The sequence below is a fragment of the Bubalus bubalis genome, chromosome 6 (assembly GCF_019923935.1).
Source record: "Bubalus bubalis isolate 160015118507 breed Murrah chromosome 6, NDDB_SH_1, whole genome shotgun sequence".
Lineage (NCBI taxonomy): Eukaryota > Metazoa > Chordata > Mammalia > Artiodactyla > Bovidae > Bubalus > Bubalus bubalis.
This window is the reverse complement of record NC_059162.1, coordinates 53733229-53749950: the sequence shown is the minus strand read 5'-3', so window position 1 is coordinate 53749950 and position 16722 is coordinate 53733229. Positions and strand designations below refer to the sequence as shown.

The 16722-nt window shown below is 43.7% G+C and overlaps 2 protein-coding genes across 2 annotated transcripts in view; one reads left to right on the top strand and one right to left on the bottom strand.

Moving 5' to 3' along the window:
* Positions 1-305: 305 nt before the first annotated feature.
* On the bottom strand, positions 306-6989 carry LOC123334202 (basic proline-rich protein). The gene is made up of 5 exons (XM_044945444.2): positions 6981-6989; positions 6587-6833; positions 6112-6534; positions 3422-3514; positions 306-1237 (listed from the first exon to the last, which is right to left on the bottom strand). The coding sequence occupies exons 1-5, from the start codon at positions 6987-6989 to the stop codon at positions 1080-1082; spliced, it is 930 nt and encodes a 309-aa protein (XP_044801379.2). The 3' UTR covers positions 306-1079.
* The window catches only part of LRRC8C (leucine rich repeat containing 8 VRAC subunit C), a 90715-nt gene continuing 80502 nt past the window's right edge, over positions 6510-16722 (top strand). The window contains exon 1 of the mRNA XM_006063369.4: positions 6510-6754. The gene's annotated coding sequence lies outside the window, so the exon portion shown is untranslated. The remainder of the gene's footprint in view (positions 6755-16722) is intronic.

Sequence of the window (16722 nt, the reverse complement as noted above, 5' to 3'; positions counted from 1 at the left end):
TACAGTAGTCATGTATGGATGTGAGAGTTGGACTGTAAAGAAAGCTGAGTCCAGAAGAATTGATGCTTTTGAACTGTGGTGTTGGAGAAGACTCTTGAGAGTCCCTTGGACTGCAAGGAGATCCAACCAGTCCATCCTAAAGGAGACCAGTCCTGGGTGTTCATTGGTAGGACTAATGCTAAAGCTGAAACTCCAGTACTTTGGCCACCTGATGCGAAGAGCTGACTCATTAGAAAAGTCTCTGATGCTGGGAAAGATTGAGGGCAAGAGGAGAAGGGGATGAGATGGTTGGATGGCACCACCGACTCAATGGACATGGGTTTGGGTGGACTCCGGGAGTTGGTGATGGACAGGGAGGCCTGGAGTGCCGCGGTTCATGAGGTCACAAAGAGTCAGATACGACTGAGCAACTGAACTGAACTGAAGTTCAGCAAAGCAACAAGTATTTTTAGAGCAGGACTTCTCAGAGCCCTTAGCATGTCAGTATTCACTGTGAATCCCCAAGAGGAATAGAGTGTTCCCCAATGGCTCCCCAATAGAGTGTTCTCCCAGTGGCCCCAAGGACCCCTATTTCTCAGGGTACTCAAAGGGTAATTCTACAAAATGCTACTTGGAAATGCCTCAGTACAGGAAAGGCTTTATCTCACTGGCAATGGATGGCAGAAGACACAGGTGCTTTGGGAAGAAATTGCCTGACTGGTCCGCCCCGCTCTAGACATATTTCCCATAGATAACAGCAAAGGATGCCTTCCTGCATCTTTGATTATATGTTGGTGACTATATCCATTACTTCCTGAAATCTAGGGAGGATAAATATTACTAGCAATAAACGTGATCACCAAAGATCTTACCACTGTTACTGAGAAGGCAAACCAGGCTTTCTTGTTTCTTTCTCCAGAGAGGTAAACAATGTCAGTAAATTTAGGAAATTAATAAGTGAACTCCAAAAAGTTTCAAGAAAATGTACCTTGTGTCAGTATAAGTGGCAGCTTTAAGAAGGCAACATCCAGGCATGGCTGTAGCATTTTCTGAGTGAACAAAGCACCGTCCATGATACTTTTCCAAAGAGAGAGTCATGTTTATGTAACAAGAGCATCTGCAATTTCACTACCCCGATAAGGTGTCTTGAGCCATGGATATTCATGCCTCAGAGAGACAGAGAAGAGCAGCATCTTACTCAGAGGAAAGAAGCAATTCTTCAGGCCTGAAATCAGGTGCTTTGTCAGGGCTAATGTCACTGAAATTTGAAGCAAGTTGATGTTAAAGTGTGATCTGAGATGTTCTGGGGTACATTCTACATGCATAATATGATATGGTGAAAAGAAAAAGCTAAAAATGTTTAGTCCAGGGAAAAATAATGAGTTACCTTCCTTAGGAGGTAAAGCCTAATGTAGTCTGTTTAATAAAGAAGAAAGTTCTCACCTACTTAACAGTGTTTCATTATCTTTAGAATAATTTATTTCACGGCTAGAGCCAGTCATTTGTAGATTTAATTAATGAGTTAATACAGGTAAAGTTCTTAGATCAGTGGCTGTATGTATATGACTAAAAAGTAGTAGCAAGCAAATATTATTTAGTAGTGCAGTTATAGCAGTTACATTTGGATACAAAAAAAGTCACTCCTGAGACTATCAAACTTATCTTTACTTACAACGTATACTACATGTCATCATGTGAAAGCTATTTATCATTGGTCTATATAAAAATAAAAATTCCAAGAATGAGGCTGCCTGGTATATTTCATATTGCCTAAGCTCAGAACCACAGACACTTCATGCTCTTTCATTAAGTTTGCTTTCAATCATAAAATGCTTCTCAATTAAAAAGCAAGCTGTAAAATCATCCCAGGAAGGCACATTTGGGATATGAGTATGCTACTGGGAAAAGCACAAATTAATGCAATTTCAAAAAGTACTGGAAAAGTACATCATAAACCTTACTGAAGATACTTGATGGAGTCAATTTAAAAATACATATTCCTTTACCATGTGATTGAATAGTGGTTAAGCCCGAGAACTCTGAAATTAGACTCACCTGGATCCAGATCCTAACTCTTCCACTCATTGGTCATATGGCCTTTGGCTAGTTAATATGTGGCCTTTGGCTAGTTACTTGATTACAATCTGCCTCTCTATCAATAAGAGAAAATAACACTGCCTACTAGCTGGGGACAGTAACTAAATGATACAATACATACAAATATTAATATAAAGCTAGTACTTAGCACATTAGCATGTACTTTGTAAGTGTTTATTCACCATTATTTCCAAAGAATATCTCACAAGATAGTGGGACCTATTGTGTTTGCATATACACACACATGCATGTGTTTTGAGGGAGATGTATAAATTATGATTTTAGAAGAATTTGACCCAAACTTTTCTAGAATCCTATTTTAAGTTCTTAGCAACACTACCCTCGCCTCTGGCACAATTCTACTGCCATTTTAGGATCAAGACCACATTTGACCACATTACCTCTTGGGCAACTTCCTGCTCACAGGACATTTTCTAGGGAAGGTTTCTCTTGTCTGAGCATTTTTATTGGCATACAATCAAGTATTTAAAAACTGTAGCTAAAGGTGGGTTTTGTCTTCCAGCTATCAACTCAGAAAGTGCTAATGGTTGCAACAATGTTAACAGCTGAAACTTAAAAACAACCAAGTTTCCTGTTAGTTCAGGATCCTTCCCACAAAGCTCAGAAGAGGTCTGCTGAGCAGATGTGCAAGGGTGGGCAGAGAATGCTGGGTAAAGTTCTGCTGGTGGTTTGGGTTTAGAATTTAGATTTTACTTTCACTATTACTGGGAAGGATCAACTGACATCCCATACAAAACACACAAGCATAGCAGGTTGATCTTAAAGAATAAGCCCAGCATTGAAAAATCAAGGTTTAAGCAGATACATGTACATAACACATAATTTTGGTATAAACTAAAGGGTTGAGGTTTTAGAGACTGCAGTTTAATACAAATTATACTGAAAGTCAGAACAAGTACAGGAAATGGAAATATTTTTAAACTTGTTCTTTCAAAATTTATTGCCAGGCTCTCTGCTAGTATTGATGTAGAAGTGAATAAAGAAACAGTAGAGAAGCAAAACGTAAATGGCGACATGTGATGCTGAAACAGAGATTCAAAAATAAGTTATATGGGAGCACAAGGAAGAGAGAATTATGCTTGCCCGGAGCCTGCAGAGCTCTACAGAGAAGGTGACTTTTGAAACATGCTTTCAAGGAATGAGATCGCTCAGGCTGCTTTTTATTGTAGCTAATAACAAGATAATGTAATAAAATTACCATTTCCATACAATCTACCACGGCAATTGCATATATTCTTTCTAAGCTTCACTGGAACCTTAAAAAGAAGGTATTATTCTTCCAATAAGGATATGGGAAATGAGGTTCAAAAATTAAGAAACTCACGATCACATAGCTGGTGAATGGCAGATTCAGGATTTGAGCCCAGATCTACATCATTCCAGGCTTCCCAGGTGGCACTAGAGGTAAAGACTCCACCTGCCAATGCAGGAGACATGAGACATGAGTTTGATCCCAGGGTTGGAAAGATACCCTGGAGTAGGAAATAGTAACCCACTACAGTATTCTCACCTGGAGAATCCCAAGGACAGAGGAACCTGGTGGCCTACAGTCTATGGGGTCACAAAGAGTCAAACACAATTGAAGCAACTTAGCATGCACACACTACATCATTCCAAATTTTGTACTATGGTCATGAGTTGCCCAGAAAGATCTACTTCTGTTCCCTATTGTCAACCAGTATATGGTTAACTTGTAACTATACGGAACTCATCCTGGAAGCGCATCTGGAATGCCAAACTTTGGCCTAAAGAATTGAATATTTAATGAAAGATCAAAATGGTAGCCCTGGCCCACAGGGCCTGCTCTTTTCTCTGAACTTCAACCACATTTAGTTCAAAATGGTTTATACTGAGTCAAGTGCATGCCAGATTCCCTCTCCCATGCTCTGTGAACACCTGGAAATCAGGGAATAAGCTTAATCCTTCTTTGAGACCCTCAGGGTTCAGCAATCACAGAAGCTGGCTGATTGCTAATTGACCTAGTGTTTTACAGAGGGCTTGATAAGTGTGTGTGTTGTATAGACTTAAGGCTTACGTTCTGTAAAATAAGAAAAGGAGACCTAAGCAGTACAATATAATGAGTTTCAGACTAGCGCCTCTCAGACCTCAGGGTGCATGGGAATCACCTGACTACACACAGAACTGTCCAGCTGATCCTACTAGAAAGCAGGCACAGAGCAGACAAAGGTATTGCAATTAATGGGGTAGAGCAGGGAGGGACTTAACTTGCAGGGACTCAAATCCATCTGCAAGCTTCATTGCTGTTTCTGGTTGTTTTGTTCTCTGAGCAATAGTGCAAGTCGCTCACTCTTTGTGACCCCATGGATTGTAGCCCACCAGGCTCCTCTGTCCATGGGGATTCTCCAGGCGAAAATACTGGAGTGGGTTGCCATGTCCTCCTCTAGGGAAACTTCCCAACCCAGGGATTGAACCCATGTCTCCTGCATTGCAGGTGAATTCTTTACTATCTGAGCAATGAATTGTAGTCAATACCACAGCTACCATTTACTAAGTACTTATAAAGTGTTTGGCCCTGTTCTTGGTGATTTAAGTGTGTTATTTAATTCTCACAGCACCCTATAGTACTATACTTACATTGTTGATGGGGTGGGGGGAAGTAACAGTAATTTCCTTACACTTACACAGGAAAAGCAGGGATTTCTTTCGGGTTCACCTCAGTCCAAAGTCCAGCATTGTGATTCCTTGACACTGGGCAGTGAGGCACCATTTCAGGGAGGACTAAGCTTGAGTTCAGGGTACTGGTGGCACAAGGAGGACAGAGGTGCAGGCAGAAAGCCTCTGGAGAGCAAAGCCCTCCGCAGGATATTTGTGCCCTTAGTGCTCATGTCGCTGTTTAAATCCAGGTAAGGTATTTAACTTAACCGAGTTAACTAGTTAACTCAGCTAGTACCTGGTGGCCTGCAAAATACTCCAATTTTTATTTTATTTTATTTTTTTAGCAAATTGCTAGTCAGTCTTTGTCTTTTCTCTAGGAAACTTCCAGGAATTTTCCCACCTGCTATCTAGGAGGAAGGCCCTACTTTAGAATTAAGTGTTGTTCTCTGGGTTAATTAAGGCTAGTGTTAGGGTCTTTTCCTAAAGTCTAAGAGGGTTGAAGGTTTTCTTCTGTGAAAGACACCCAACAACAGTACTGGAATTGGAAAAAGTGTAGGAATTTGCCAGAGGAGCATGGAAAAATCAGTTAAGACGAAGAAATCAACTTTTTGACAAATTTTAATTTTGACTTGGAGATTAAAATAGGGTAAAAGGAGAGAGGCCTGCTTTCTTAAGTTTTGGGGTGTAAGAACAAACCAACTAGCAAAAAAAAAAAGATTAGCTGTCTATGAATTGCTCTGTTGGCATATACCCCTCTTTTCCTGAATGCCAAGACAAAGCAATAGTTTAATTGTTGGTGCTCTTAGAAAAACTCATATTGGTAAGGCATTCCAGAAGATCTTATAATACTTAGTAATGTTGTCTGTACATTTTTCCACTGGGGAGATTTTCTATACAGGTGACTCAGCTTTCAATAAGGCAGAGTTCGCTTTTCATTCTGAAATTGGGTAGGGAAAGATGGATAAGAAAAGCGTGGTTTAGGTCGATTTAAGACGGGGGTTGGGGGAAAAAGAACCCCCCCCCCAATACTCTTTAAACAACAGGTGGTTTTGACAAGAAAGATCAACTCCATGCACAGTACGAAATTGCAGGCGGAGCGTTCGATTTCAGTCCCCCAGAACCCGGCGCCAGGTTGTCAGGATGCGGGAACAAGGAGGTTGCTAGCGGACAGCAAGCTCAGGTGTCAAGGGAACGGCTCCTGGGCTTTTTGGTCTAGGAAAGCTGGTTTTTGCCTTTGTTCTCTGTCTCTCTGTGTGTGTCCCACCACCCCCTCCCACCCTTCTGCTCATCTGTGAGGGGAGCAGGATAATGAGGAAAGATTATCTCCATCCTCCCAAGTCCTTCCGAGGAGTGCCCAGAAGGGCTATTTTTAGTGATAGCGGCTCCCCTCCAACTTACCCCGGGGTGGAGCTGCGACTGTGGCGCGGCCGCCCAGCGCAGGGAAGCCTCGGGTTAGGGATGGGGAAGGTAGTGGCCCCGGTCCATTCCTCAGGCACTGGCCGCCAGGTGGGCATTCCAGAGGCCGGAGTGGCTCCACCGGCAAGCGGCGGGAGATCTCCTTGGGCGCCCTGAAGGAAGTCCTCGGCGGCCGGCGGCTGTCCTCGGCGGCCGGCCCGGGCGCGGGGTGGTCTCCGCGGGGAGGAAGTTCCCGGGCCCGGCGGCCTGCGTCACAGCGGGCTGGCACCGCGGAGCCGACCGGCGGGCGGCGCGGCGACCCCGGGGCCGGGCGCTGGGCGGCGCTGGCTGCCGCTGGCCCGGCTGCTCGCGGGGCGGCGCTGGAGGCGGCTCCGTCCGCGGCCGGGGAGGCGGAGGGGAGGAGGGCTGCGGGGCTGGGGCGTTAGCTGCGTCCCGGCTCGGAGCCCGCGAAGAGGACTAGGAGGAAGGCGCCGCCGTGGCCGCGGCCGCAGTGCTTCGGGGTGCGACGAGCCATGAGCAGCCGCCCGGCGGGCGACCCCGCTGCCGCTGGCCGCCGCTGAGCCCAGCCGGGAGACGGCTCGCCGCTCCCCAGCACCGTTCGCAGCCGGCACCCTCGCGCCCAGAGGTAAGGGCGGGGACCGCCGAGGGATGGGATGGGATGCGATGGAGAGGGACGGCCCGCCGAGGACCGCCGGCTCGGTCCTCTAGGTGTGCTGGAGCCACGACTCGCCCCGCCTCGTTCGCTTCTCTGCCTTCCCCCGGCTTTCGGGCGGGCGGACTGTGGGCTCCTGCCCGGCGTGTGGTCCCTGGAGCCATCCGCTGCCGGAGCTCGGGGACCCGCCAATCCTTACCCCACCCATTCCGCGCCAACCCAGCGTCGGGTGAGAGACCCCAGCCTGGCGCCAAGCGCAGCGCGGCAGGTTCTGCGGACTTGGGGGGATGGGGCTGGGGGACCAGGAGAAAACGGGGCCACGCAGGGGGAGATCGTCGTTCTTTTCAACCTTAAACCTCCCTGAAACCTCAGGGTCTTTACCTACTGGTCTGCTCTTCCTCACCACCCCCGAGCCCCTGAAGTTAGCACTTTGGGGAGAGAGAGGAATTAGGTCTCCGAAGGGAACGAGAGCGCGATGCCTGCTCCCCAGCAGGACCCGAGGGGAGAGAGGATTTCGCTGGATCTCGCGGGCCCCAGAAACCAGGTGTCTAGGCCGGCGATTGAAACCAAGACCAATGCTTTCGACACAAACCCAGGCTCGCTGGTCTTTCCCTTTCCAGCTGGTTCTCAGCGACGACACAGCTAGGGATGGAGTTAGCGACTCAGGAACCTTAGGATGTGCTCTGTAGAAGCTAATTCCTTTCTTCTCTCCCTCTGCCAGTTCTTCCCTCCCCCACCCACGGTATACATCGGATTTTAGTCCCTTCAAAACCTTGCTCTTTACGTAGCTTTGGGTGCCACGGACACCTAGCCCACATCCCAGACAGATATTTCAAAGAGTTAAGGCCAAACTTCACTTTCGAATTCTTTTTAAGCATTTTAAACTCCCAGCAAACCGGTTAGGAAACACTTTCAAGTCCCTATCTACGTTAAAGTAAAAAATAAGCACCCATCAAACTGTGTGTGAGTGCCAGCAACGTTGGGCAGAGGGAGATTTGAATGACTATTTCATGCAGATTTATGGGGGAGGAACAGGTAAAGGAAATGGCAAGGCTTATTTTAGTCACACATTTCTTACAAACTCTCAATCGTGTAAAAAATGTAGCCTTAACCAACGGTCACATTTCCGGACAGGTATATAGTGGTTTCCTAAGGCATACTGGAGGCTTCTTCATGGACAAGTTATTAAAATGCCATCCAGATGAGAGATGAAGGCAACTGGTCTTAACTCTCTTGGCACAGTAGGGTACCATCACCTCAGCCGTCAGCTTTATAGTTTTTATTTTTCTTTACATTCTATTTTTAAATGATTTGTGTAAACCCCAAAGGTAAGCCATACTTTACAAAATTTGCTCAGATTCATAAACCTGTGGACATGGGTAACAGATTAAGTGTCTACAGCTCCAAGCTGTGATATTTGCCTTCTTGTGATTTGCTTAGATAGGGAAGACCATGGACCTGACCCAGACTGGCTTTACTTTGGAGTGATCAAATACTCTCTTTAGGTCAGGTTGTTTGTTTGCTTTTGAGGGAGAGGTGGGGAGCAGCTTTGCAAGGATGGATGCTTTTCATGGTTCACATAACAGATTTGACCACAGATAAGGCCCACTCACCCACCAGCAGTATCAGAGATAGCAAGCATGTTTAGCAACTTTCTTAGTAATAAAATGATCAAAACCTTTGTTAATGGTACTGATCTCTTATTTCTCAGATGGACTAGGCACTTAAGGGAATGTGTTTTGAGAAGGGAATGCTTTTAGTGTAAAAAGTATCTAATTTTTACCAATTTGTTAATGATTCTTAATAGTCTGCACTTAAGTTGTAGTCACCCATAACTTCATAGTAAAACCCAAGTTTAAAAAAGAAATAGAGTGGAAATACACATTTATTTTGCCAAGTGTGGTGTTAATAATCTAGTATGAAGCATTACTGTAACAAAGGCTGAACTAGATGCCTGACATGCATGATCTCAAAATCTGACAACAAAACCTTAAGGCAGATGGCCATTCACACATCACAGAAGAGAGAGGCTCAGAGTGTGTGACTTATCCAAGACCGTACAGCTGAGTTAATGCCTGAATGAAGCCAAGCCTCTAGTTATCTTTTCTTTTTTTTTAATTTATATTGGGGTATAATTGATTTACAGTATTGTTTTAGTTTCAGGTGTACAGCAAAGTGAATCTGTTACACAAATACATATATCCAAATCCTCTAGTCTTAATGATTTACTTTTTTGTTATTCAAAGCTGCCTCTCTTTTTTTTCCTAAATAAATTTATTGTTAACTTACTATAAGGACTGTATGAGGAAATGGGGGATTAAGGAAGTCAGGTCACCTGTTCAGGGTTTTCTGGTATATAGCAGAATTCACATTTGGAATCAGGGCCATCTGTTTCCCAAACCCCTCTTCTTGCCACTGCTATCTATTAAATGACTGATTTAGAGCTTAACCTAATGAACATTTCAGTCTGGCTCATCAGCTATTCTCATTCACATGATAATGATGCCCTCATGAGTTGCAACACACTCCCAAATACTTTATACTCAGTCCCTGGAGTGCTGGCTATGTGTCTAGGCCCAGAACACTCATGAAAGCATATTGTAACCAACGAGGTGACAGGTATCCTAATGCAGGTATCATTAATTCACTTAATGTCTCTTAAAATATAAATCATTGTAGACTGGTATGGGGTAAAGGGCATGGCCTCAAGATAGGAAAAGCTGGTACAGATTCTGGCTCTACTGCATAGAACAAGTGCCAACTAATTCACATTATTTAGCTTCTCTGAGCCACGGTTTCTTGGTGTGTAATGGGCTTATAAGTAAAGCCTACCTAGCTGGATCATTGTGTGCATTCAGTGTAACAGTGCTTACAAAGGACAGCTTCTGAAACCTGTGTGTTGTGTGTTCAGTCACTATGTTGTGTCCGACTCTTTGCCATCCCATGGACGCAGTACACCAGGCTTCCCTGTCCTTCACTATCTCCTGGAGTTTGTGGAAACTCATGTCCATTGAGTCAGTAATGCCATCCAACCATCTCATCCTCTGCCACCCCCTTCTCCTGCCCTCAGTCCCTCCCAGCATCAGGGTCTTTTCCAATGAGTCAGCTCTTTGCAGCAGGTGTCCGAAGTATTGGATCTTCAGCTTAAGCAGCAGTCTTTCCAATGAATATTCAGGGTTGGTTTCCTTTAGAATTGACTGGTTTGATCTCTTTGCTGTCCAAGAGACTCAAGAGTCTTCTCCAGCACCATAGTTTGAAATAATCAATTCTTTGACACTCAGCCTTCTTTATGGTTTAACTCTCACATCCGTACATTACTAATGGAAAAACCATAGCTTTGAGTATATGGACCTTTGTTGGCAAAGTGATGTCTTAACTTGTTAATACACTGTCTACATTTGTCATAGCTTTCCTTCCAAGGAGCAAGCGTCCTTTAATTTCATGGCTGCAGTCACCATTCGCAGTAATTTTGGAGCCCAAGAAAATAAAATCTGTCATTGCTTCTACTTTTTCCCCTTCTATTTGCCATGAAGTAATGGGACAAAGGGCTTCCCAGATGGCACCAGTGGTAAAGAATCTGCCTGCCAATGCAGGAGACATAAGAGAAGTGAGTTTGATCCCTGGGTCAGGAAGATCCCCTGGAGGAGGGCATGGCCACCCACTCTTGTATTCTTACCTGGAGAATCCCATGGACTGAAGAGTCTGGTGGGCTACAGTCCATAGGATCACAGAGTCAGACACGACGGAAGCGACAGCACAATGGGACAGAATGTGGTCCTGTCACCTAGTAGGTGCTTAATAAATGGTAAGAATTACTGTGGTCTACCACTGGTTGAAATTTCTGCTTAATTTTACATTTGTATATTTTACATGCATATAGCATTTAGTCAGCACTGTCACTGATTCACTCTTTTATATGAAGGCCTTATCTGCTTTTTAGCATCTTTAACTTTTGAGTCACATCCTTGTTTTTGTAGTCTTGACTTATATACACTTACCTTATGTAGTTTTTCCTTTGCCCTACTCTGCACATTTTTTAGAATATTAATAGCCATCTTTCAATGGGATGGAATTTGTATATCTTGGCAAATGCACTATCCTGTTTTCTGCCTCTCCTGATATCTCAGCCTTGCTTATCACTCAGAGCACCATGGCAATCCTAGTATCTCCCCACCACATACCTCCCCCTTCACCGAGTCTCTACCAGCTAATGTTCTGCATCTACTTCAAGGTCCAACTCCTATGTAAGCCATAGACTTTCCATTTTTAATCATTTGTCAGTTCATTTATAATTCAGATAACATATCCCCCCTAATGATTTTTACATTTTTTAAGGTTATTTGTCTAGGTAACATCCTACAAAAAAACTGTAAACTCTTTAAAACAAGGACATTTTTCTATTTCTTTATATGCTTTGCTTCAAATAAAACATCAGTTCAGTTCAGCCGCTCAGTCGTGTCTGACTCTTTGCAACCCATGAATTGCAGCACACCAGGCCTGCCTTTCCATCAGGCCTCCCTTTCCATCACCAACTCCCCAAGTTTACCCAAACTCTTGTCCATCGAGTCAGTGATGCCATCCAGCCATCTCATCCTCTGTCATCCCCTTCTCCTCCTGCCCCCAGTCCCTCCCAGCATCAGAGTCTTTTCCAATGAGTCAGCTCTTCGCATAAGGTGGCCAAAGTATTGGAGTTACAGCTTTAGCATCATTCCTTCCAAAGAAATCCCAGGGCTGATCTCCTTCAGAATGGACTGGTTGGATCTCCTTGCAGTCCAAGGGACTCTCAAGAGTCTTCTCCAACACCACAGTTCAAAAGCATCAATTCTTCGGCACTCATGGTTTCAATTTCCTGAATGAAAGATGAGTCAGATATTCAGAGAGAGATCCTCACAATAATTAGGAAACACACCCAAGTTATTTGTCTCTGTTACATGAGTAGTGGCACCCTCCGCTTTATTCTGAGATTTGTTCATCCCAGCCTCCTTCACTCCTTTAACTGGCATTACATTTACTGGAAGGCCACAGTTCTTCAAAGTCTTGGCCATTAGGTACCAGGTAAGATAGCTATGTTTTATTGATCAATTGCTTCTGTTGTGGTGTAGTAACCTCATTAGGTTGTAAATATATTGAGTACATCAACAGTATTTGAGTAGTTTGGCGTTTTAGATGGGGTAATGACCCCGATGGATTTCTTTAATTAGGATTATAATTTACCTATGGGAAAGAAATGCAGGTTTCCCCCATTATCTGCAAGCAGAGTTCCTCTGAAAATTTATGTAAGCTGAAATAGCATAAAGGGAAGGAACAGTTATCTTAGGACACATCTTACTAACCGATGCACAGAATACATGGAGATAAAGCACAGATGCTCACAGATACTGTTCAAAGTTATCGGGCTTGACGTGGAGATGCTGAGTGTGGTTCCTGGGGGAGGAGCTTGTCGGTGCCACTGTCGCTGCTGCCCTGGGTGTTCCCTGCCTCTGTATTTCTGCTTACTGCAAAACCAATGCTGAACACTATTTTTGCTTTTTACCTCTCTTTTCCATAAATGCAAAAATCCTTTTTGGATTTCTTTCAGTTAGTCAAAACAGGCACCACTATAGGTCTTTCATAAAAGTGAAGTGATGTAAAGGGAACTTTCAAAAAACAGGTATACCTGTACCTGCCTTAGAGAGAAGGTTAAGATAATAAGCAAGGAGGATTTCAAACCATTTGGTTGAAAATAGGACTAATCATGGCACAGTATGGAGGATACAATCAAATTGACTTTCATGAGAGAACAGACCATTTGCTCAGTTGTGTCCAACTCTTTGCAACCCCATGAACCACAGCACACCAGGCCTCCCTGTCCATCACCTACTCCCTGAATTTACCCAAACTCATGTCCATTGAGTCAGTGATGCCATCCAACTATCTCATCCTCTGTCGTCCCCTTCTCCTCCTGCCCTCAATCTTTCCCAGCATCAGGGTCTTTGCAAAAGAGTCACCTCTTCTCATCAGGTGGCCAAAGTATTGGAGTTTCAGCTTCAACATCAGTCCTTCCAATGAACACCCAGGACTGATCTCCTGTAGGATGGACTGGTTGGATCTCCTTGCAGTCCAAGGGACTCTCAAGAGTCTTCTCCAACACCACAGTTCAAAAGCATCAATTTTTCAGCGCTCAGCTTTCTTTATAGTTCAGCTCTCACATCCATACATGACTACTGGGAAAACCATAGACTTGACTAGATGGACATTTGTTGACAAAGTGATGTCTCTGCTTTTTAATATGTTGTCTAGGTTGTTCATAACTTTCCTTCCAAGGAGTAAGTGTCTTTTAATTTCAAGGCTGCAGTCACCATCTGCAGTGATTTTGGAGCCCAGAAAAATAAAGTCAGCCACTGTTTCCACTGTTTCCCCCACCTATTTGCCATGAAGTGATGAAACTGGATGCCATGATCTTAGTTTTCTGAATGTTGAGTTTTAAGCCAACTTTTTCACTCTCCTCTTTCACTTTCATCAAGAGGCTTTTTAGTTCCTCTTCACTTTCTGCCATAAGGGTGGTGTCATCTGCATATCTGAGGTTATTGATATTTCTCCTGGCAGTCTTGATTCCAGCTTGTGTTTCTTCCAGCCCAGCGTTTCTCATGATGTACTCTGCATCTAAGTTAAATAAGCAGGGTGACAATATACAGCCTTGACGTACTCCTTTTCCTGTTTGGAACCAGTCTGTTGTTCCATGTCCAGTTCTAACTGTTGCTTCCTGACCTGCATACAGGTTTCTCAAGAGGCAGGTCAGGTGGTCTGGTATTCCCATCTCTATCAGAATTTTCCACAGTTTATTGTGATCCACACAGTCAAAGGCTTTGGCATAGTCAGTAAAGCAGAAATAGATGTTTTTCTGGAACTCTCTTGCTTTTTCCATGATCCAGTGAATGTTGGCAATTTGATATCAGGTTCCTCTGCCTTTTCTAAAACCAGCTTGAACATCTGGAAGTTCACGGTTCATGTATTGCTGAAGCCTGGCTTGGAGAATTTTGAGCATTACTTTACTAGCATGTGGAGAAGGCAGTGGCACCCCACTCCAGTACTCTTGCCTGGAAAATCCCATGGATGAAGGAGCCTGGTAAGCTGCAGTCCGTGGGGTTGCTGAGTCGGACATGACTGAGCGACTTCACTTTCACTTTTCACTTTCATGCATTGGAGAAGGAAATGGCAACCCACTCCAGTGTTGTTGCCTGGAGAATCCCAGGGACAGGGGAGCCTGGTGGGCTGCCATCTAGGGGGTCACACAGAGTCAGACACGACTGTAGCGACTTAGCAGCAGTAGCAGTTACTAGCATGTGGGATGAGTGCAACTGTGCGGTAGTTTGAGCATTCTTTGGCATTGCCTTTCTTTGGGATTGGAATGAAAACTGACCTTTTCCAGTCCTGTGGCCATTGCTGAGTTTTCCAAATGTGCTGGCATATTGAGTGCAACACTTTCACAGCATCATCTTTTAGGATTTGAAATAGCTCAACTGGAATTCCATCACCTCCACTAGCTTTGTTGGTAGTGATGCTTCCTAAGGCCCACTTGACTTCACATTCCAGGATGTCTAGCTCTAGGTGAGTGAGCACACAATCGTGATTATCTGGGTCATGAAAATCTTTTTGGTACAGTTCTTCTGTGTATTCTTGCCACCTCTTCTTAATATCTTAGGCTTCTGTTAGAATTATGAGAGAATAATGAGTGAATTAGCATGGGGAAAAGACCCAGATAGTCTCACCACAAATATCAGAGGTGAAAAAATTTTAAAGGAACAGGTAAAAGAAATGAAACACTATAATATTACTATACTATGTTATATTCTCTCTCTATATATGTCTGTGTGCGTATGTGTATATATATGTATATATACACATACATATATATATATATATTTATATATATGCTGCTGCTAAGTCACTTCAGTCGTGTCCGGCTCTGTGCAACCCCATAGACCGCAGCCCACCAGGCTCCCCTGCCCCTGGGATTCTCCAGGCAACAACACTGGAGTGGGTTGCCATTTCCTTCTCCAATGCATGGAAGTGAAAAGTAAAAGTTAAGTCGCTCAGTCATGTCCGACCCTCAGTGACCCCCATGGACTGCAGCCTTCCAGGCTCCTCCATCCATGGAATTTTCCAGGCAAGAGTACTGGAGTGGGGTGCCATTGTGTATATATATATCACACACTATAACACCCTATGACAATAATAACAAATACTATTATTTATTACTAACAATAGGCCTGTTAGATATGGGTCATTCCTGGACTGTAGAAATAGAAAAGAGACTGTGGGGTCAAGATGGGCAAGAGTGGAAACTAGTGTGGCCTCGAATACCTAGAACAATAACGTACTCCAATTCGCTCTCAGCACAGTCACAGAAGGGCAAGAGGGTAATCTCAGAACTTTATGTAAAGTAGATAGTTCAGCATATATAGTGAAAATCTCATAAACATATTAAAAGGTAAAGAATACCTGAACTCTTTTCCAATATCAGACGTGAAACAAAAAAAATAGCCTGGGCTACCTACTTAAAAGTGTAACGCACTGTCACAAGTTCAGGGAGTGAATTTAAAATCCTTTTCAGGTGTTGGATTGATTGTCCTTTTAGAATATGATTCTATAGTCTGTGAATGGCAGTCAATAGAGACACGGTAATATTCAGAAAACGAATACAGTTAAGAAAAGAGAAAAAGGCAGAATTCAAGAACCGGTTTTAAGAAAACTGTTGTAAAGCTTAGGGAAACAACTGAAAGTGTTCCAGATGACTGGGTATTTGAGGTCAAAGGCATTCAAGAGAACTATAGATTCTTTAAAGAACTCAAAAGAATGAACGCTCTGTCCTTACTGGAGATGGGTGGGAAGGAAGAGCAAGGAGGAAAGTTATTTTGGCTGAACTCAAACACTGCCCAAAGCCTAGAAGCGCAAGAGAGAGTAATGAAGCTCTTAGGGAAGCATTTCTCAACCTTTAGTTCATGCCCACCTTCCTTCCAGGGATACATATTTTTAGATACATTGTAATGTATCTAATTGTAATGCCACAGATACCCTGTCTACCCACTTAGGTGCTGTGGCCTGTTGGCAGGCTACACCCTGAAGATTCTTTTCCTCTGCCCTGCAGACCCAGTAACCCACTCCAGTATTCTTGCCTAGAGAATCCCCACAGACACAGAAGCCTGGCAGGCTACACTCCATGGGGTCACAAAGAGTTGTACACAACTGAGCAACTAAGCATAGCACACAGCAGTCCAAGTGTTTGACAGGGACAAGATTGCCCCCCCTATTGAGAACAAATGGAGGAACATGATTCTAGATTATGTTTGAAAATCACAAATGAGCCATGTGGAACTAAAAGACATGAAGAACAGTGTATACATACACATTTTTCCTTTATAAGAAATCATATTTCATTGGCTCTTAAGCTGAAATGTATTTGTAAAAATATATCTTTCAGTTGTACCAGTTTCATCTTGGCAGCATTATTACATTCATTAAGTTATCTTCCAGACCAGCCTCTACCTGCATTCTTTTGTTTGAGAGATGGGAAACCCTCCCCAAATTTTAAATGTGCAACATCTTTTATTTACTTACTTCTGTTATGCTGGGAAGGCTCTGATACTAACCATTCATTCTTGTGATTGTTCAGTTTTAATGAGTATAGTTTGTCTTTATTAGAGCATTTGCATTTTATGGCAATTGTTTATTATTATGAAACACTGTGTTCCCTATCAAAGAAATTTTAACTCACAACAAGTAGATATTTGGTGGTGGGGGTGGGACTTCTGAAGTCACTCTTAGCTTTTTCGTGTTTGTTTCCATCCTCTGGTTCCATAGGGAGCATAAGCCTGGGCTTCTGACATGGAATCTCAGAGCCTTTAGGGTTAGAGGAGCTTGGCTTCTTTATATATTGGCATCTTTTGGCATTTGGAGGCTGT

Coding starts and splice junctions, on each gene's coding strand:
- LOC123334202 (XM_044945444.2), bottom strand. Junction 6,535..6,586: donor ACGGCGGCGCCTTCCTCCTA/GTCCTCTTCGCG, acceptor CCAGCCCCGCAG/CCCTCCTCCCCTCCGCCTCC. Junction 1,238..3,421: donor CATTCACCAGCTATGTGATC/GTGAGTTTCTTA, acceptor TTCAAATTTCAG/TGACATTAGCCCTGACAAAG.